The 13,751-nt window shown below is 38.3% G+C and overlaps 1 protein-coding gene across 6 annotated transcripts in view; it reads left to right on the top strand.

The window, feature by feature from the left end:
• LOC137255363 (carboxypeptidase D-like) overlaps nt 1–6,579 on the top strand; it is a 78,326-nt gene extending 71,747 nt beyond the window's left edge. For 2 of the 6 annotated variants that reach the window (XM_067792837.1, XM_067792831.1), the window contains 3 exons: nt 34–131; nt 3,212–3,237; nt 6,267–6,579. In XM_067792837.1, coding sequence (XP_067648938.1) covers nt 34–131; nt 3,212–3,237; nt 6,267–6,286 — 144 coding nt within the window. In that variant the 3' untranslated portion in view covers nt 6,287–6,579. Of the gene's footprint in view, nt 1–33; nt 3,238–6,266 lie in introns of those variants that run through there. The other 4 variants (XR_010954523.1, XM_067792825.1, XM_067792811.1 and 1 more) reach the window with 4 other exon arrangements.
• The last annotated feature ends 7,172 nt before the right edge of the window (nt 6,580–13,751 follow it).

The following is a 13,751-nucleotide window of genomic DNA, read 5'->3' as shown; positions in this document are numbered from 1 at the left end:
GTTGAAGGTCAAGACTAAGTTTGTTTGTTCCAGTTCAATTTCAAAGGTTACAACACTGTCAGCAAATCTGTGACTATTCAACGAGGGGAGGTAACTCGTTTGGATGTCCAGCTAACGGAGACAGCAGTAGGGTGCGCTGGTTGTCCTGGATACCTGTCTGTTTGGATGTCTGTCTGCTGTCTGTATTCATACTTCGTCTTCTCGTCTCCATGGGTTTCCAGCTCAGTTGGTTAATCAATACCTTTCTTCAAAGCCTTTGAGGGCATAATTACAAAATTTCTCACAAATGATTCTTATACAGACTGTGATGCAACGATTATTGGTGATTAAATGGCATTTATTTCTGAATGTCATTTATATTTTCAGGCATAATATACAATAAACTAAAGCTGTAATTATTTTAAGATACGAGTTATTTAATCAGATTTGCTCAGTATTCTATTTTTAGAAATATTTTCCTTTTTGTAGAATTTTCTTATGTGCTTATGATGGAAGTCATATATATGTGATATAATTATCTCTATGTGTATCTTCATCAGTTTCTGTCTGTGTCTTTTTCCAAGATTTGGAAGTGAACAGTTTTCAATCCATGTTTGGAAACAAAAGCATGAAACATGGTGTAGTGATGCTGTATAATGTCTGTAGAATATTTTTATGAAAGTCTGAGAGAAGCATTGAATGTATGAAAATCAGGTGATAGAAATTATGAGAGCTTCAACTTGCTGAAATTTAGCTTAGTTTAAGTGTTGCATAGTAAGAAAATCAAACATAACAAACAGTTGTAAATTCAGTAAATTCCAACCTCTCTCTAAATCCCTGTCTCACTTCCTGTTTTGCTTCCAATTTTCATATCTCACTTACCTTTGAATTTCACCCTGTATGTCTTTTCTTTTATTATTACACTCTTCTCTTCTCTCTATGCTTCTTTCTGTCTGTCTCTCTGTCTGAACCCCCCCCCCCCCCCCTCGCTTTCTCTCTCTCACCCTCTCAGCTAATAATGTTTCATGATTCCAAGATGTATGTGTCATATTTCATGTTAAATGAAAACACTGGATGTTACATTTTGATTATACATGATCATCTATTCTTGATGTTGTCATGGTGATACCTTCTTTGATATTTTGCTGATTGCTGATATCTTTTTCTTGATATTTTCATGACATGTCCATGTTTGATATTTCAATGACTCATGCAATTACTTGTTTCCAGAATTCATGAAAAAGCTACATGTCATTTGTTCATGATTCACACAATAATGTTTTATTAATTTAATCAATCATTTGCATGTAGACAGCTGTCCCTCAATTCTTTAGTTACATGTTTAATCAAGTTTGAAAATGTTATCTTTTACACTGCTCTCATTATGTTCTTGTTTATGTGAATATAGTGGAATCTGTCTTTTACGGACATGCTTGGGACCGTCATTTTTGTCCGGATTTTAAAGAAGTCCAGATTGAAAAACTTATGTCCGTTACCCTTCTGTAGAGTTACCTCCCCTTGTTAAGAACAACCAGCAACGCGAACAGTTCTGTTCTTTTTTTATTTGCCCATAAGCTCATTTATGATTTCACTTTTTTTTCATCAGAAAAAAAGTCTATCAACACGGCCTGCTTCTGCCTCTGTAGATTACCTCGCAACACAGTGTTTTCTGTGACGTCTTTCAAATTTCACTTTGTCATCAATTGTCAAATCAGTCTGCCTTCGTTTCGCTGGTTGGTCTGCCATAACTATGCAGTGAATGTGAAATAAGCAACTAACCTGTCATTCATATAAAGAGTGCAAAGTGACACTGAGTCAGCTGACACTAATTGATGTGTGTTAATTACCCAATGTGAACAGAGGTAACGGAGATGTTTATTCAATGGACTGTTACTTCAGTCGGCTATGTCCAGATTTCACAGTGCTATTGTCATAGCAAGTTGATTGTCAGATCTGCTATTTTAGTCTGTAATCCGTAATTGAGAGAGTCCACAATATAAAACAAGCTTTTATGATAAATTTAGAACAACTTTGTCGGTACTCAGAGAGGAGGCTGGATTTTGGAGAAAACCACATTGCACAGAGTCCGGATTTGACGGATTCCACTGTACATTGAAGTCTGAACATATATTTGTTGGTCATCTATTGTTCTTCATCTCCCATTGTTCTTTATCTCCCATTGTTGTTCATCACCTCATCATCATATGTCCCATCTCTTATTGTTGTCAACAAGGACATAATAATATATCTTTCATAATATAAACATCCCATTATTCTCCACAAAGTATTGTTCTGTCATCTTTCATTTGTTTGTCTTTGATGAATCTATACAAAAATCTTTGTTTCAATCTTCATTTGCTATATATGTTTTTTGCAGTTGTAAGAAAGCTACATTTATATGAAAAAAACACACAGCATTATTAGGTTTATTTCTTTGATATATTTCCCTGTGTAAATACCAAATACTGACGTATGTTTCTTTTGTGACATTTCTTTCATGTGCTTGAGAATTTTGAGGACTTGTTTAAAAACATTAGTAACAAAATACTTTACTTGACAAAGGGAAATATTTTTTGTCATTATTGTCACTGTATCAGTTAACCAAGAAATCTGCCAGAATGTACACGTTTGTTATGGTGTTCTTGTTGGGAATAATAGATATTTTATGGGTGCATCATTATTATTTTCCAGTTTCATAACATTTTAGTGTAAAGCAGTTTTGTCTGTTCATTAATACATTCTGTCATTGTCAGGGCCGTAGGATATTTGTTAAATAGTGATACATCTTATATTATCCTCATGAATTAATGACTCAGACTGGGATTAAACTCAACTCAAAATAAAGGAAGGACCACAAATTTTCAAATCTGAAAATTATTTGCAGTTGATCAAAGGTGACTTGGTCTTTTTACAAAGTGACTTTGTTTCAAATGTAGATGATCTTACTCTTTCCTGTATCTTTTTTTTATTTTGATCATCCCAAACTCAGTTGATCGTTGTTGTGATAGTAACATTAACATTTTTACAGTAGATTTCATTTGATCCTCGCTGAATGTAAAGAATATTTTATCTTACCTTGTTGGAATTAATAGTTATTTAGTCAGAGTTATTTGTACTGTAGTGAGTTGTCGAGAAGATTGTCTCCAAAACAAATCCAGGTTACAGGGTTGCACAGGAAGGATGTACATTGTTTAGTCATCTGGATGTAACATTGTTTATCTTCCCTCTTCAGCATTGTGGCAAGCCGTTTCTTTCAAGGTAACACAAATTAATGGTTCTGGCCTATGTCATTCCTATTTGTACATAGACACTATAGTTCTCACAGTTGTGTCTTTGGAGGGATTGGGTCGGAGAGGGATTCTGTGTTCCATCTACTTATATACACATGCACAAAAGTTAAGCGCCACTATTTTCATAGTGTCTTGATTTCACCACTGAAGATCAGAAATACAAACTATAAATGTTAATGACTGAATTAGCCTTCCATAGATTCTTGAACCTAAGATTGTCAAGATATGACAAGGAAAATGTTCTGCACATGCAACTCCATTTCCCTACCATCTGAATCTTGAAAACCTGTCTGTTGTGAGATTCTCCTTTCACTTTAGAGTTAGAAAATCAGTCATGGTGAGGAGAAAGCCAACTACCGCTGAGACATGGCAGGTGATAGGCATGAAAAATGCTGGCATGGACATTTCATGCTTGGCCATTGCAAGGCAAATGGGACGTAATCACAGCGCCATCACCCGTTTAGTTGCCAAACATAATCAAACCAATGATGGCAATGACAGGCATAGATCTCGTTATGATAGCTACCAGGGTATCCAAAGTAGCACATCACAAAAATAGTGGGTGGTGCTTAACATTTGTGCATGTGTATATAAATAATGTTACATTCTAGATTGTTATGTGCATACAGTATGGTGTGCATGTGCATGTGCTGTGTGATGGCAGTATTTGGACCAATGCTGGAGTTCAGTGCTAGCATACAGAGATACCATTCTGCAGTTTATCATGGCTACCCTTCTTAGAGAGAGTATACTGACTAAAAGTCAGTCCTTGTAATCATATTTGTATTTCAAAATACAAGAAATGAGGATTGGTGAACAAGCCATTGGTTTATGCAAACACTGTGTTTCATATCCTAGTATTTTACAAAAGTAGGAAACACCAATCCTTGCTCTATTGAATTGATGACAAATGACAGGCACCGGACCCAAAAAAACCTTCTTTTTTTGGCACCACAAACATTGCGACCTGTGAAGATCTGGGAAGAATAGGCCTTCAGCAACCCATGCTTGCCTTAAAAGGCGACTATGTTAGTCGTAAGAGGTGACTAACGGGATCGGGTGGTCAGGCTCGTTGACTTGGTGGACACTTGTCGTCGGTTCCCAATTGTACAGATCGATGCTCACGTTGTTGATCACCGGATTGTCTGGTCCAGACTTAATTATTTACAGACCGATGCCATATAGCTAGAATATTGCTGAGTGCAGCGTAAAACCCAATTCACTCACTCACTCACTCATGCACAAACATTGCAAAAGCCCTATCAACTGGACCACAGTGGTTCAGGACATGATTGGGGATTATGGTCACATTTTTTGATGTGACGTGTTGTTTGACTCTTGGTATAGTCATTGGTTTCCCTGCCCCAGACTTGATCATTCATGGGCAATGATGTAGCTGGAATATATTTTGTGGCATAAAATATTTATTTACTTTAGTTTTATATGCTCTTTGGGTGGTGGGGTAGGCTAGTGGGTAAACCATTTGCTTGTCCCACTGAGGACGTTTCATTTCTCCACATCAGTTCAATGTGTGAAGCCCATTGCTGATGTACTGGGCTGGAATATTGCCAAAAGCAGCATAAAGCTAGACTTACTCACTCCATGCTCAACAAGACCCTATGCACCTTTATGTTATGAGTTGATGTATTTCTATACATGCCATGAGTCAATGACTTTCTTCGGTGGTATCTCTTTCTTCAGTTCTTCATTTTGCAACATATACACAGAACAGAAAAAGTAAGTGCCAAATTTCTGAATCCCACGACCAACCTGCAGTATTGATAAAAGCAGTATGAAACCTTTTCATGATCTCTAATGAGATATATATTAGAAGGAGTAATGTTATTGTCAGTTTTCATTATTGTAGATTCAGATGTGATAACATTGGCGTAAAATTCAATCTAATCTTCTTATGTTTATTGTGTTTTGGAAAATCAGTTCTTATGTAAAATGTTTTCACCCAAATGTGAGCATTATCAAATGTTGGATTCAGTAGTAAATAATTCTGGTGTGCTAGATGCATGTCACACTTTCTCCTGATATTTGGCATTATCAGAAGCCTTTCTACTTTTTTCTCAGGTGTGGGTGATGTATATGTTCATATGCTGACACAATTGTTTGTAAAGTAGCACAAATACATATGCATACATCATACAGTAGTGTGTCATATTTCCCTGGACTGTGATGAAACGATGTAAAAGGTCAGGAATATGTTCATTAACTGACAGAGACTCTTGTAAAGTAGCACAAACATATATGCATACATCATACAGCAGTGTGTCAGTTGTTCTTGGTCTGTGATGGAACCATGTACAAAGTCATAAATATGTTCATGAACTGACACAGATTGTAATACATCGTCCATGACAGGTTTGTTAGTGTGTTGACACTTCACTTAAAGACATTTTCCATCTTTCTGGTCTTGGAAAGGGTGACAAAGCAGAAACTGATTATCCCTAAGCTACTGATAGTTCATTGGTATGGATTCTGAGGATCCCAGTCTAAGGTACTTTTACAAATATACCAGCTGTGTACACTGATTTGCGACAAAAGTGAGTGCTTGAGTGAATATGGCTTTATGCCACTTTCAACAATATTATAGCAATATCATGTCAGTGGGACACCAGAAATGGGCTTCACACATCGTGTGAATTTAGGGAATTAGACCTAGGTCCTTATGGCAAGTGAAGAATTTAACCACTAGGCTACCCCACCACCCCAGACAATTTCTTAAACTGGTTGCCATGACTCATGAAGTTGCCTGGCAGGCTGGCCCCTCTCTTGGATAGGACATACTTTCTCTTTCCTGGTGTCATGGAATTTCAGTGATCAGTTCATATGCACTAATTTGCCTTTCATGCCCATTGTATTGCCTTCCAGCAGATAACCAGCATTGCATCTCATTTGTATTGATTTTATTGAGTAATATATATTAATGATGTTTGTTGCTGACAAAGTCAAGTTTGTAACATTTTCAAATAACATGTTTTCCAACAGGGATTTTCACCAGGATATGATTCCAGGACCAGTTGTGTATTTGCGTAATGTTCAGCCAGTCAGATTTGATGGATGTCCCATCAGCCAACCACATCTCTGCTATAAAGGCTCTATACATGTTATGTATGAAGTTATGCTTCTGTCATTGTACATGGAGGATATTTAAATATTTGCATCACCAGTTGAAAAATACATATCTGTATGCAATACATATGCAATTGCTGCCCAGATCAAAATGATGTTTAACAGATTTATTCAAATAGTATTTAAAGCTCAGAAGTAAGAGTCTTGTGAATAAATTTGGATTTTGTAATAGTGCTCATCTGTTGTTTTTGAGTGACAGTTTCATATTCACAGAGGGGAGTAGGACTGGATACTTGTTTTAGTTTTGTTTATACCAGGATACAGCATTTGGTAGCCATTAGTGGATCAGGTTACCAAGAGTTCAAATCTGTTTATCCTGTTTATCATGTTGGTTTGCCTGTGCCTGATCCAGGCTCAAGAGTCTCCCCATAGAGGAAGATTTCTTCATAATAATCTCAGCCTGTGGTTGTGCCTTTTGCTATTTACAGATTTTGGGCATTTATATATTTTTTGTTTTTCCGTGGAACACTTTGGTGTTAGTCTTATGGTGGGATGGGCTTCATTTCCGGAGCAGAACTCAAAAACCGTTCAATATTTTTCTATGAAACTTGGTAGATATATCAATCAGAACCTAAAGTGGTGCCTTTTGCTATGTACAGTTTTTTGTGATTTATCATTTTCTCGGTTTCCATGGAAACGTTTCGGACATAGTCTCAGAAGTGAGATGTGTGTTTTGTTTCCGCAGCAGAACTCAAAAGCCATTCATTATTTTTCTGCAAAACTTGGTAGATATATCAGTAGAAGCTGAAGTGGTGCCTTTTGCTATGTACAGGTTTTTCTGGTTTATCATTTTCTCAGTTTCCATGGAAACGTTTCGGACTTAGTCTCAAAATGGAGGGATGGGCTTGGTTTCCGGAGCAGAACTCAAAAACCATTCAATATTTTTCTTCAAAACTTGGTAGGTATATCAATCTGAACCTATAGTGGTGTCTTTTGGTATGTACAGGTTTTTATGATTTATTATTTTCTTGGTTTCCATGGAAGTATTTCAGACTTAGTCTCCAAACTGAGAGGTGTGTTTCGTTTCCAGAGCAGAACTCAAAAAAAGTTCCATATGTTTCTGTAAAACTTGGTAGATATATCAATCAGAACCTGAAGTTGTGCCTTTTATTATGTACAGGTTTTTGTGATTTATTTTTTTCTCAGTTTCTATGGAAACGTTTTGGACCTAGTCTGAAAAATGAGAATTGTGGTTCGTTTCCGGAGCAGAACTCAAAATGTTCTTAATATCTGTCTGTAAAACTTGGCAGATATGTGTGGCAGAGCCCAAAGTGGTGCCTGTTGCTCTCTACAGGTTTTTGTGATTTCAAATTTTCTTGGTTCCCATGGAAACGTTTCAGACTAAGTATCAAAATGGAGGGATGGGCTTCGTTTCCGGAGCAGAACCCAAAAACATTCAATATGTTTCTGCAAAACTTGGTAGATATATCAACCAGAACCTACAGTGGTGCCTTTTGCTTTGCACATGTTTTTGTGATTTATTATTTTCTTGGTTTCCATGGAAACGTTTCGAACTTCATCTAAAAATGGAGGGATGGGCTTCCTCCCCCGAGCACAACTCGAAAACCATTTCATATCTTTCAACATATCTTGGCAGATATATGAGACAGATCTTGAAATTGTGACTTTGCTGATTACAGATATATATTATATGGCATTTATAATTTTCATGAATTCCATGGAAACAATTTACACTCAGTCTGAAAAAAAGCAATGAGTAACTCTCAGATTATTTGTCCTTTCAAACAAGTGGGGGTCGGTGTGATATGTCATCTTCTGATGACTCTTGTTTTACCGCTCTAAGAAGGCTCACCGTCCCAACCACTAGCACTTTGAGATCACTGAGGGCAGTAGTTCATCGTACTCTTAAATATCCACCTTTCTCGGGTTACGTAAATATTATGGCTGATAGAAAGTTTACAAATGCAAACAACATGTTAAAATGTCGTAAAGCCGACTTTACAGAAGGAGGAATATCTCACCAGCACAAAGCTTGCATTGAACAAGGACATATGGACAAGCTGCCGGGATAATTTGGGGATTTAGAGAGAACTGCACCATCTAGGCTTCAAGAAATGATTTGATTCGGTCTGTTTCTGTCTGGGAAGACGGGGACGTTAGGGTTGGAAAAATTTCACCAGATCGACTCTTCGTCTGAAGCCTGTCGATAATGACAAATTCTTTCTCACCTTCACAAAGAACTGGGAAGGTAGTAATCCCTCTAATCAGGACTGTTCAGATGTCAGAATATACGAGAGTCCATGGGTCATCCAAGAATCCAATCAGTATTTATCTGTTCCATCTGTCAAAACTCCATCCTGACTTTGATGCTCGTTTCCAGCTTCCCCGGAAGGAATTCGAGAATGCTTCTTTGGGAAAGAACACCTTTGGCACCATTATGCAAAAACAATTTTAAATCTGGTTTATCACAGGTATACATTTGTCTTTAAGTAAGAGGTTCCGTCATCACATACGTATTTCGGGCAGGTGTCGACGTTAAATAAAACTGCAATATCGCGAAGAAAAAGCCCGAGGACTCACTGAAGCAATAGATTTCAGGAAGCACTAGGGCACAAAAGAGAGCATCAAGTGAAATACTTAGGAGTGTGTTGTCACCCCAGATGCCGGCAAACGCTTTGGAATATCCAAATGGGCCAACCTGCTGACGTGAACGCCGAGTTTCAGTTCAAGAAAATGTTGGATGACTTACGGGTCATTCGACATTGGCTTTCGACTGGCAGATATTCTGGTCAAAGTCAAAGCAATCCGAACTGCCTGTCTTGCTGGTGCTAACCTTAACAACTCTACTATAAACGTTGTTGTTGGACCAAAACCGAACACTGTAAACTGACGTTGTGTCTGACCTAACGGCGGCTATAGTTGGATATGTTGCTGGCCATGGCCAAGGTTGAATATCGACACGTTCTGTTGTGACGGCACCTCTTTCGATGGGCGGGGGACGCGTGCGTCCGTGCGCGTGTATGACCATTGAAACTCTCGTGAATGATAAGTGTTCAACCCCACCTTCTCAAGAATGTGTTCAGGATGTAAGCAGATTTGGTGGCTAAAGTGTTACGGTTTAGGCCAACAGTGGAAGAACCTATGTTATCCACCTTCAAGACAGTCTTATAGCTCAAACGTTACTGTAATAAAATCATCAGGTCTTTTGTCATTCCATTCAGCAACCGTCAGAACGTCAATTTCCAACATGACATACCGCACACAGCAAGATTCACCAGAGGTTTTCTTGTTCAGCATAAGGTTCAGGTTCTTGCATGACCCTCCCGATTACCAGATCTGAACACAGTTAAACATTTGTGGGACGAACTGTATGATCCTCAAACACATATCTTAAGTGCTTTGGTTCTGGCCTTGCAGGAAGAACGTCAGGACATCCTTACACAGTTCCTTCGGAATCTGATCCAGTGTATGGAGCAATCATTGATGTCATGCAACTGTTAATGGTAATGGCAGTCACACAAGATATCGACTGCTCAGTGACTTTGACCTTTCTGCACATGACATTTGTTACGTCCCACCTCTACTTCCATTGGACACCTTTAACATTGTTTTCTCTATCACTGTCCTCTATCATTCAAAATTACAGGTGTAAATATATGAGCATTTTCAACTATTCTTTTATTTTTGAGTAGAATCGATACAAACTTAGATAACATTGTACCCACACAAACTTTTGTCTTCTTCTTTTTGGCCATAGTTACCAAATTTGATGTGAATAATAGATCCTTTAAACAATATGTTTTCCGAAAATGTATTAAAACATTGATATCTCATCTCCAGGTAGTAAAATTATTGACCTATGTTAAAATCACATTTTAATAGTAAACCAAACCATGTACAAATTCTAAAAAATATGTGATAAATGAGAAACGTAAGTCTAAAAGCCCCCAATTTCAGTATTTTAATTTGGCACTGAAAGTAGTAAATGTAGTCTATATACTACTCAAAGTATGTGTGTGTGTGTGTGTGTGTGGGGGGGGGGGGGGGGGGTGGGGGGGGAGGAGGAGGGGGGGGGGGGACTGTGGAGTAGCCCAGTGGTTAAGAGCGTTCGCTACTCGCATTAAAAACCCGGATTTGATTCCCCACATCGGTATAATGTGCGAAATGAATTTTAGACCGCCCAAACATGGCTTAAAACCATTCTCACTAACTCTGATAATGATGTACGAAGGTTGTAACTACACTAACAGGTCCCATATGGTGTTTGGTCCTCTGCATACAGTCCAGTTCGCAAATGAGTCAACTGAGCAACGTTGGTTCCGGAAAGTCCCTGGAATGGCAGGTTTGGTTATCAGGGGGTAATAATGCGTTTGCGCCTTGACAATGTACGAGAACGTGGAAACGGGTGCTTTAGAAATGGCCATTCTTGTTATAACATTATATCATTACCCAGTTATTGGTTACCGACATTTTTCTTTTTCTGTGTTCTTGGTGTTTCTTTGGTATTACAAAACTTGATCATTGGCAGACTCTGAGCAGTGTTAATCAAACATATTTTGATGTTCCCCATATGATTACCTGAGGTGTGAGAGAGAAATCAAATACGTTCCTCGAGTTCTTAAACGTTACAAATAGTTGAGCACTGATTGTACAGTTGTTTTATTTCTTTCAACAAGATTTGTATATTGGAACTTGGCAGACACGAGGTTCCCTTTATATTTGTCATCCAGATCCAGTAGTAACCAGTGTCTTCAACATAAGCAGCAGATAATGTGAACAAGCACCCATTCTTGATATCACAAATACAGGGTGAGTGAGTGAATGTTGGTTTGCGCCTCATTTAGCAATATCGTGGCAGGGGAAACCAGAAATGGGCTTCGCACATTTTACTCAAATGGAGAATCGAACTCGTGTGACCAGCGGACGCTTTAACCGCCAGGCTATCCCACTGCCCTAACAAACACCGGCTAGAAACGATAAGAACTGCCACAAATTGATTACTAACACCATCTTAACAAGACGTTGTTTTGAGGTGACGTTTCTGTGTAGAGTTGACATTTCATGCGATTTTCTTCTTTACCTCTGTTAATATGGAACAACGGATTATCTGTTCCGTATTTCATGTACTCGTGACAGTTATCACATCTTTCAGTGCTTATTCTCTAAATGTCACCCAAATGCAAATAAATAAATAAATAAATAAATAAATAAATAAATAAATAAATAAATAAATAAATAAATAAATAAATAAATAAATAAATAAATAAATAAATAAAGGATTTTTCGGTCCCTGTTTCTTGCTGGACAAATTAGTCAATATGCATCTAAAAAACCACGCTCATATCTAGCTAAAATTAGTGGCCTCATCCAGTATAATTGTAATCTATCGTCCATTAATTCAGATTAAGAATCTTTGAGGTAAAATGCTGACAATTGAGGCATGCAGTCTCAACCCCCAATATTCAGATCAATATAAGACTTAGATTTTTCAATTAACGCCTGGGAAAGCGGCCTTCGATTAATCAATGTTCTCGTAAACAGCTATTAAACATCAGTTGAAGTAAACCACGAAGGGCACATGTCTTCATAGGCAGCAAATAGGAGCCTATGTTCAATCAATAACCCTGTACACTGCCATCCAAACAGGTATGTTTACCATCAGTCTAATGCTCTATTCTACCATTACCTGACAAACCCATTCTGAAAATAGCCAGTCAGTGACCAAAGTACTTACAAACATCACGTTATTGCCATCCTGCAGGTGCGGGTATATCTATTAATAGAAGAAACAAAAAGACGCTATACGGGCACCTGTGATGCTTTATTTGCAATAACAATTTGAAGACCTATCCTGAGAGATTGGGTTGTATATTTCTCGCATGACCGCTGCATTAGGACACAAAAGAATACTTTTAATTGCTATAGATCTTTGATCACAGAGGAGGAAAGGTCTTTTATGATATGGAATTGAAGTGTTGAGATTGTGGCGCCCTCAGCCGCCTCCACACTACATGCTCAATGGTTTCTATACGAGATTAATGTACAGAAAGGACTCAGTCCGAACTGCGGCTATTTATCACGGCGTGTCACGTACGGCTGTCTACTCAGTGAGTATTATATACAAAACAATGAGCTTTTAAATGAACTCAAATATGTACGGCAAGGCAGGCACTGCTGCAGGGGACCACAGTCGCCAAACATTTTATGGATGGCCGTTTCGGACATTTTTTCACAGACGTACAAAACAAAATTTAATATTGTGGAAACGCATATCACATCGAATTGGTTTCTCTATTTACCCATACTGGATTCGAACTCTGGTCTTGTGAGAGGGGAATTCGCTTTATAACTATGTACATGTACATGAATAGATTCACCGGTGTCGAATCCGTGTACAGTTACCGATTACAGTATCTTATAATACATCAATACACAGCGATACATCTAAGCATAGAAAACGTGCTATAAGATATTCCAAACAATTCCTCAAATACTGTTTTAGACGTATATGTGTTCAGTGCTATTGCTGACCAGTCAAATTCCAAAGATGTCAATGACATGGCCGTTTCTTCAACAACATTTTCTATTGATGGGTATGAAAAACAAACGGCAGTTATTGTTGGATATTCACTTCATGTGTATTAATATTAAACAGACTATCCCCGATTCTGTGTTATTGTGCAATATATCGTTCTCATTTGAAGTGATCGGACGGTAGAACTAAATTCAATATGTTTTGAGTTCTTGGAGTGAGTGACTTTCGTTTTACGCATCAATATCGCGAACACCAAAAATGGGCTTTACACGTTGTACCCATTTGGGATATCGAGTCCGGGTCTTCGATGTGATGGGCAAACACTTTAACCAGTAGAGACTACCCCACCGCCCCCTTGCAATATGTGCGTAAAACAGCACAGTTTTAATCCATATAACATAATATAAACACTATCCTTCTGAAGGAATCAAATGCCACTATATCTCTAGAAACTGGATTTAAATGCACTTGATACACGTGAGACAACAACGGACAGTAAACGCAAATGCATATGGTTATCACGTCTTATACGACTCAACACATTGAGAAACTTCCAACAAAAAGGGTGACAAAAAGGGTGTTATTAGGGCTGTGGATGGATACTTTTGGGGTCCGGGGTGGTGAGGGTGAGGTGGTTGAGTCGGACTTGACTCGGGACTGCATCACACCCCATCACAGGCACCCTCGCCATTTTATTTTAGGCAACCATTTTTATGGTCACCTCCAATTTGACAAGGTCCCGGGGTAGAATAGGCCTTCAGCAACCCATGCTTGCCATAAAGTGCGACTATGCTTGTCGTAAGAGGCGACTAACGGGATCGGCTGGTCAGGCTCGCTGACTTGGT

The sequence above is a fragment of the Haliotis asinina genome, chromosome 1 (assembly GCF_037392515.1).
Source record: "Haliotis asinina isolate JCU_RB_2024 chromosome 1, JCU_Hal_asi_v2, whole genome shotgun sequence".
Classification (NCBI taxonomy): domain Eukaryota; kingdom Metazoa; phylum Mollusca; class Gastropoda; order Lepetellida; family Haliotidae; genus Haliotis; species Haliotis asinina.
The sequence above is the reverse complement of the archived record's forward strand: the minus strand, read 5'-3'. Positions and strand labels throughout refer to the sequence as shown.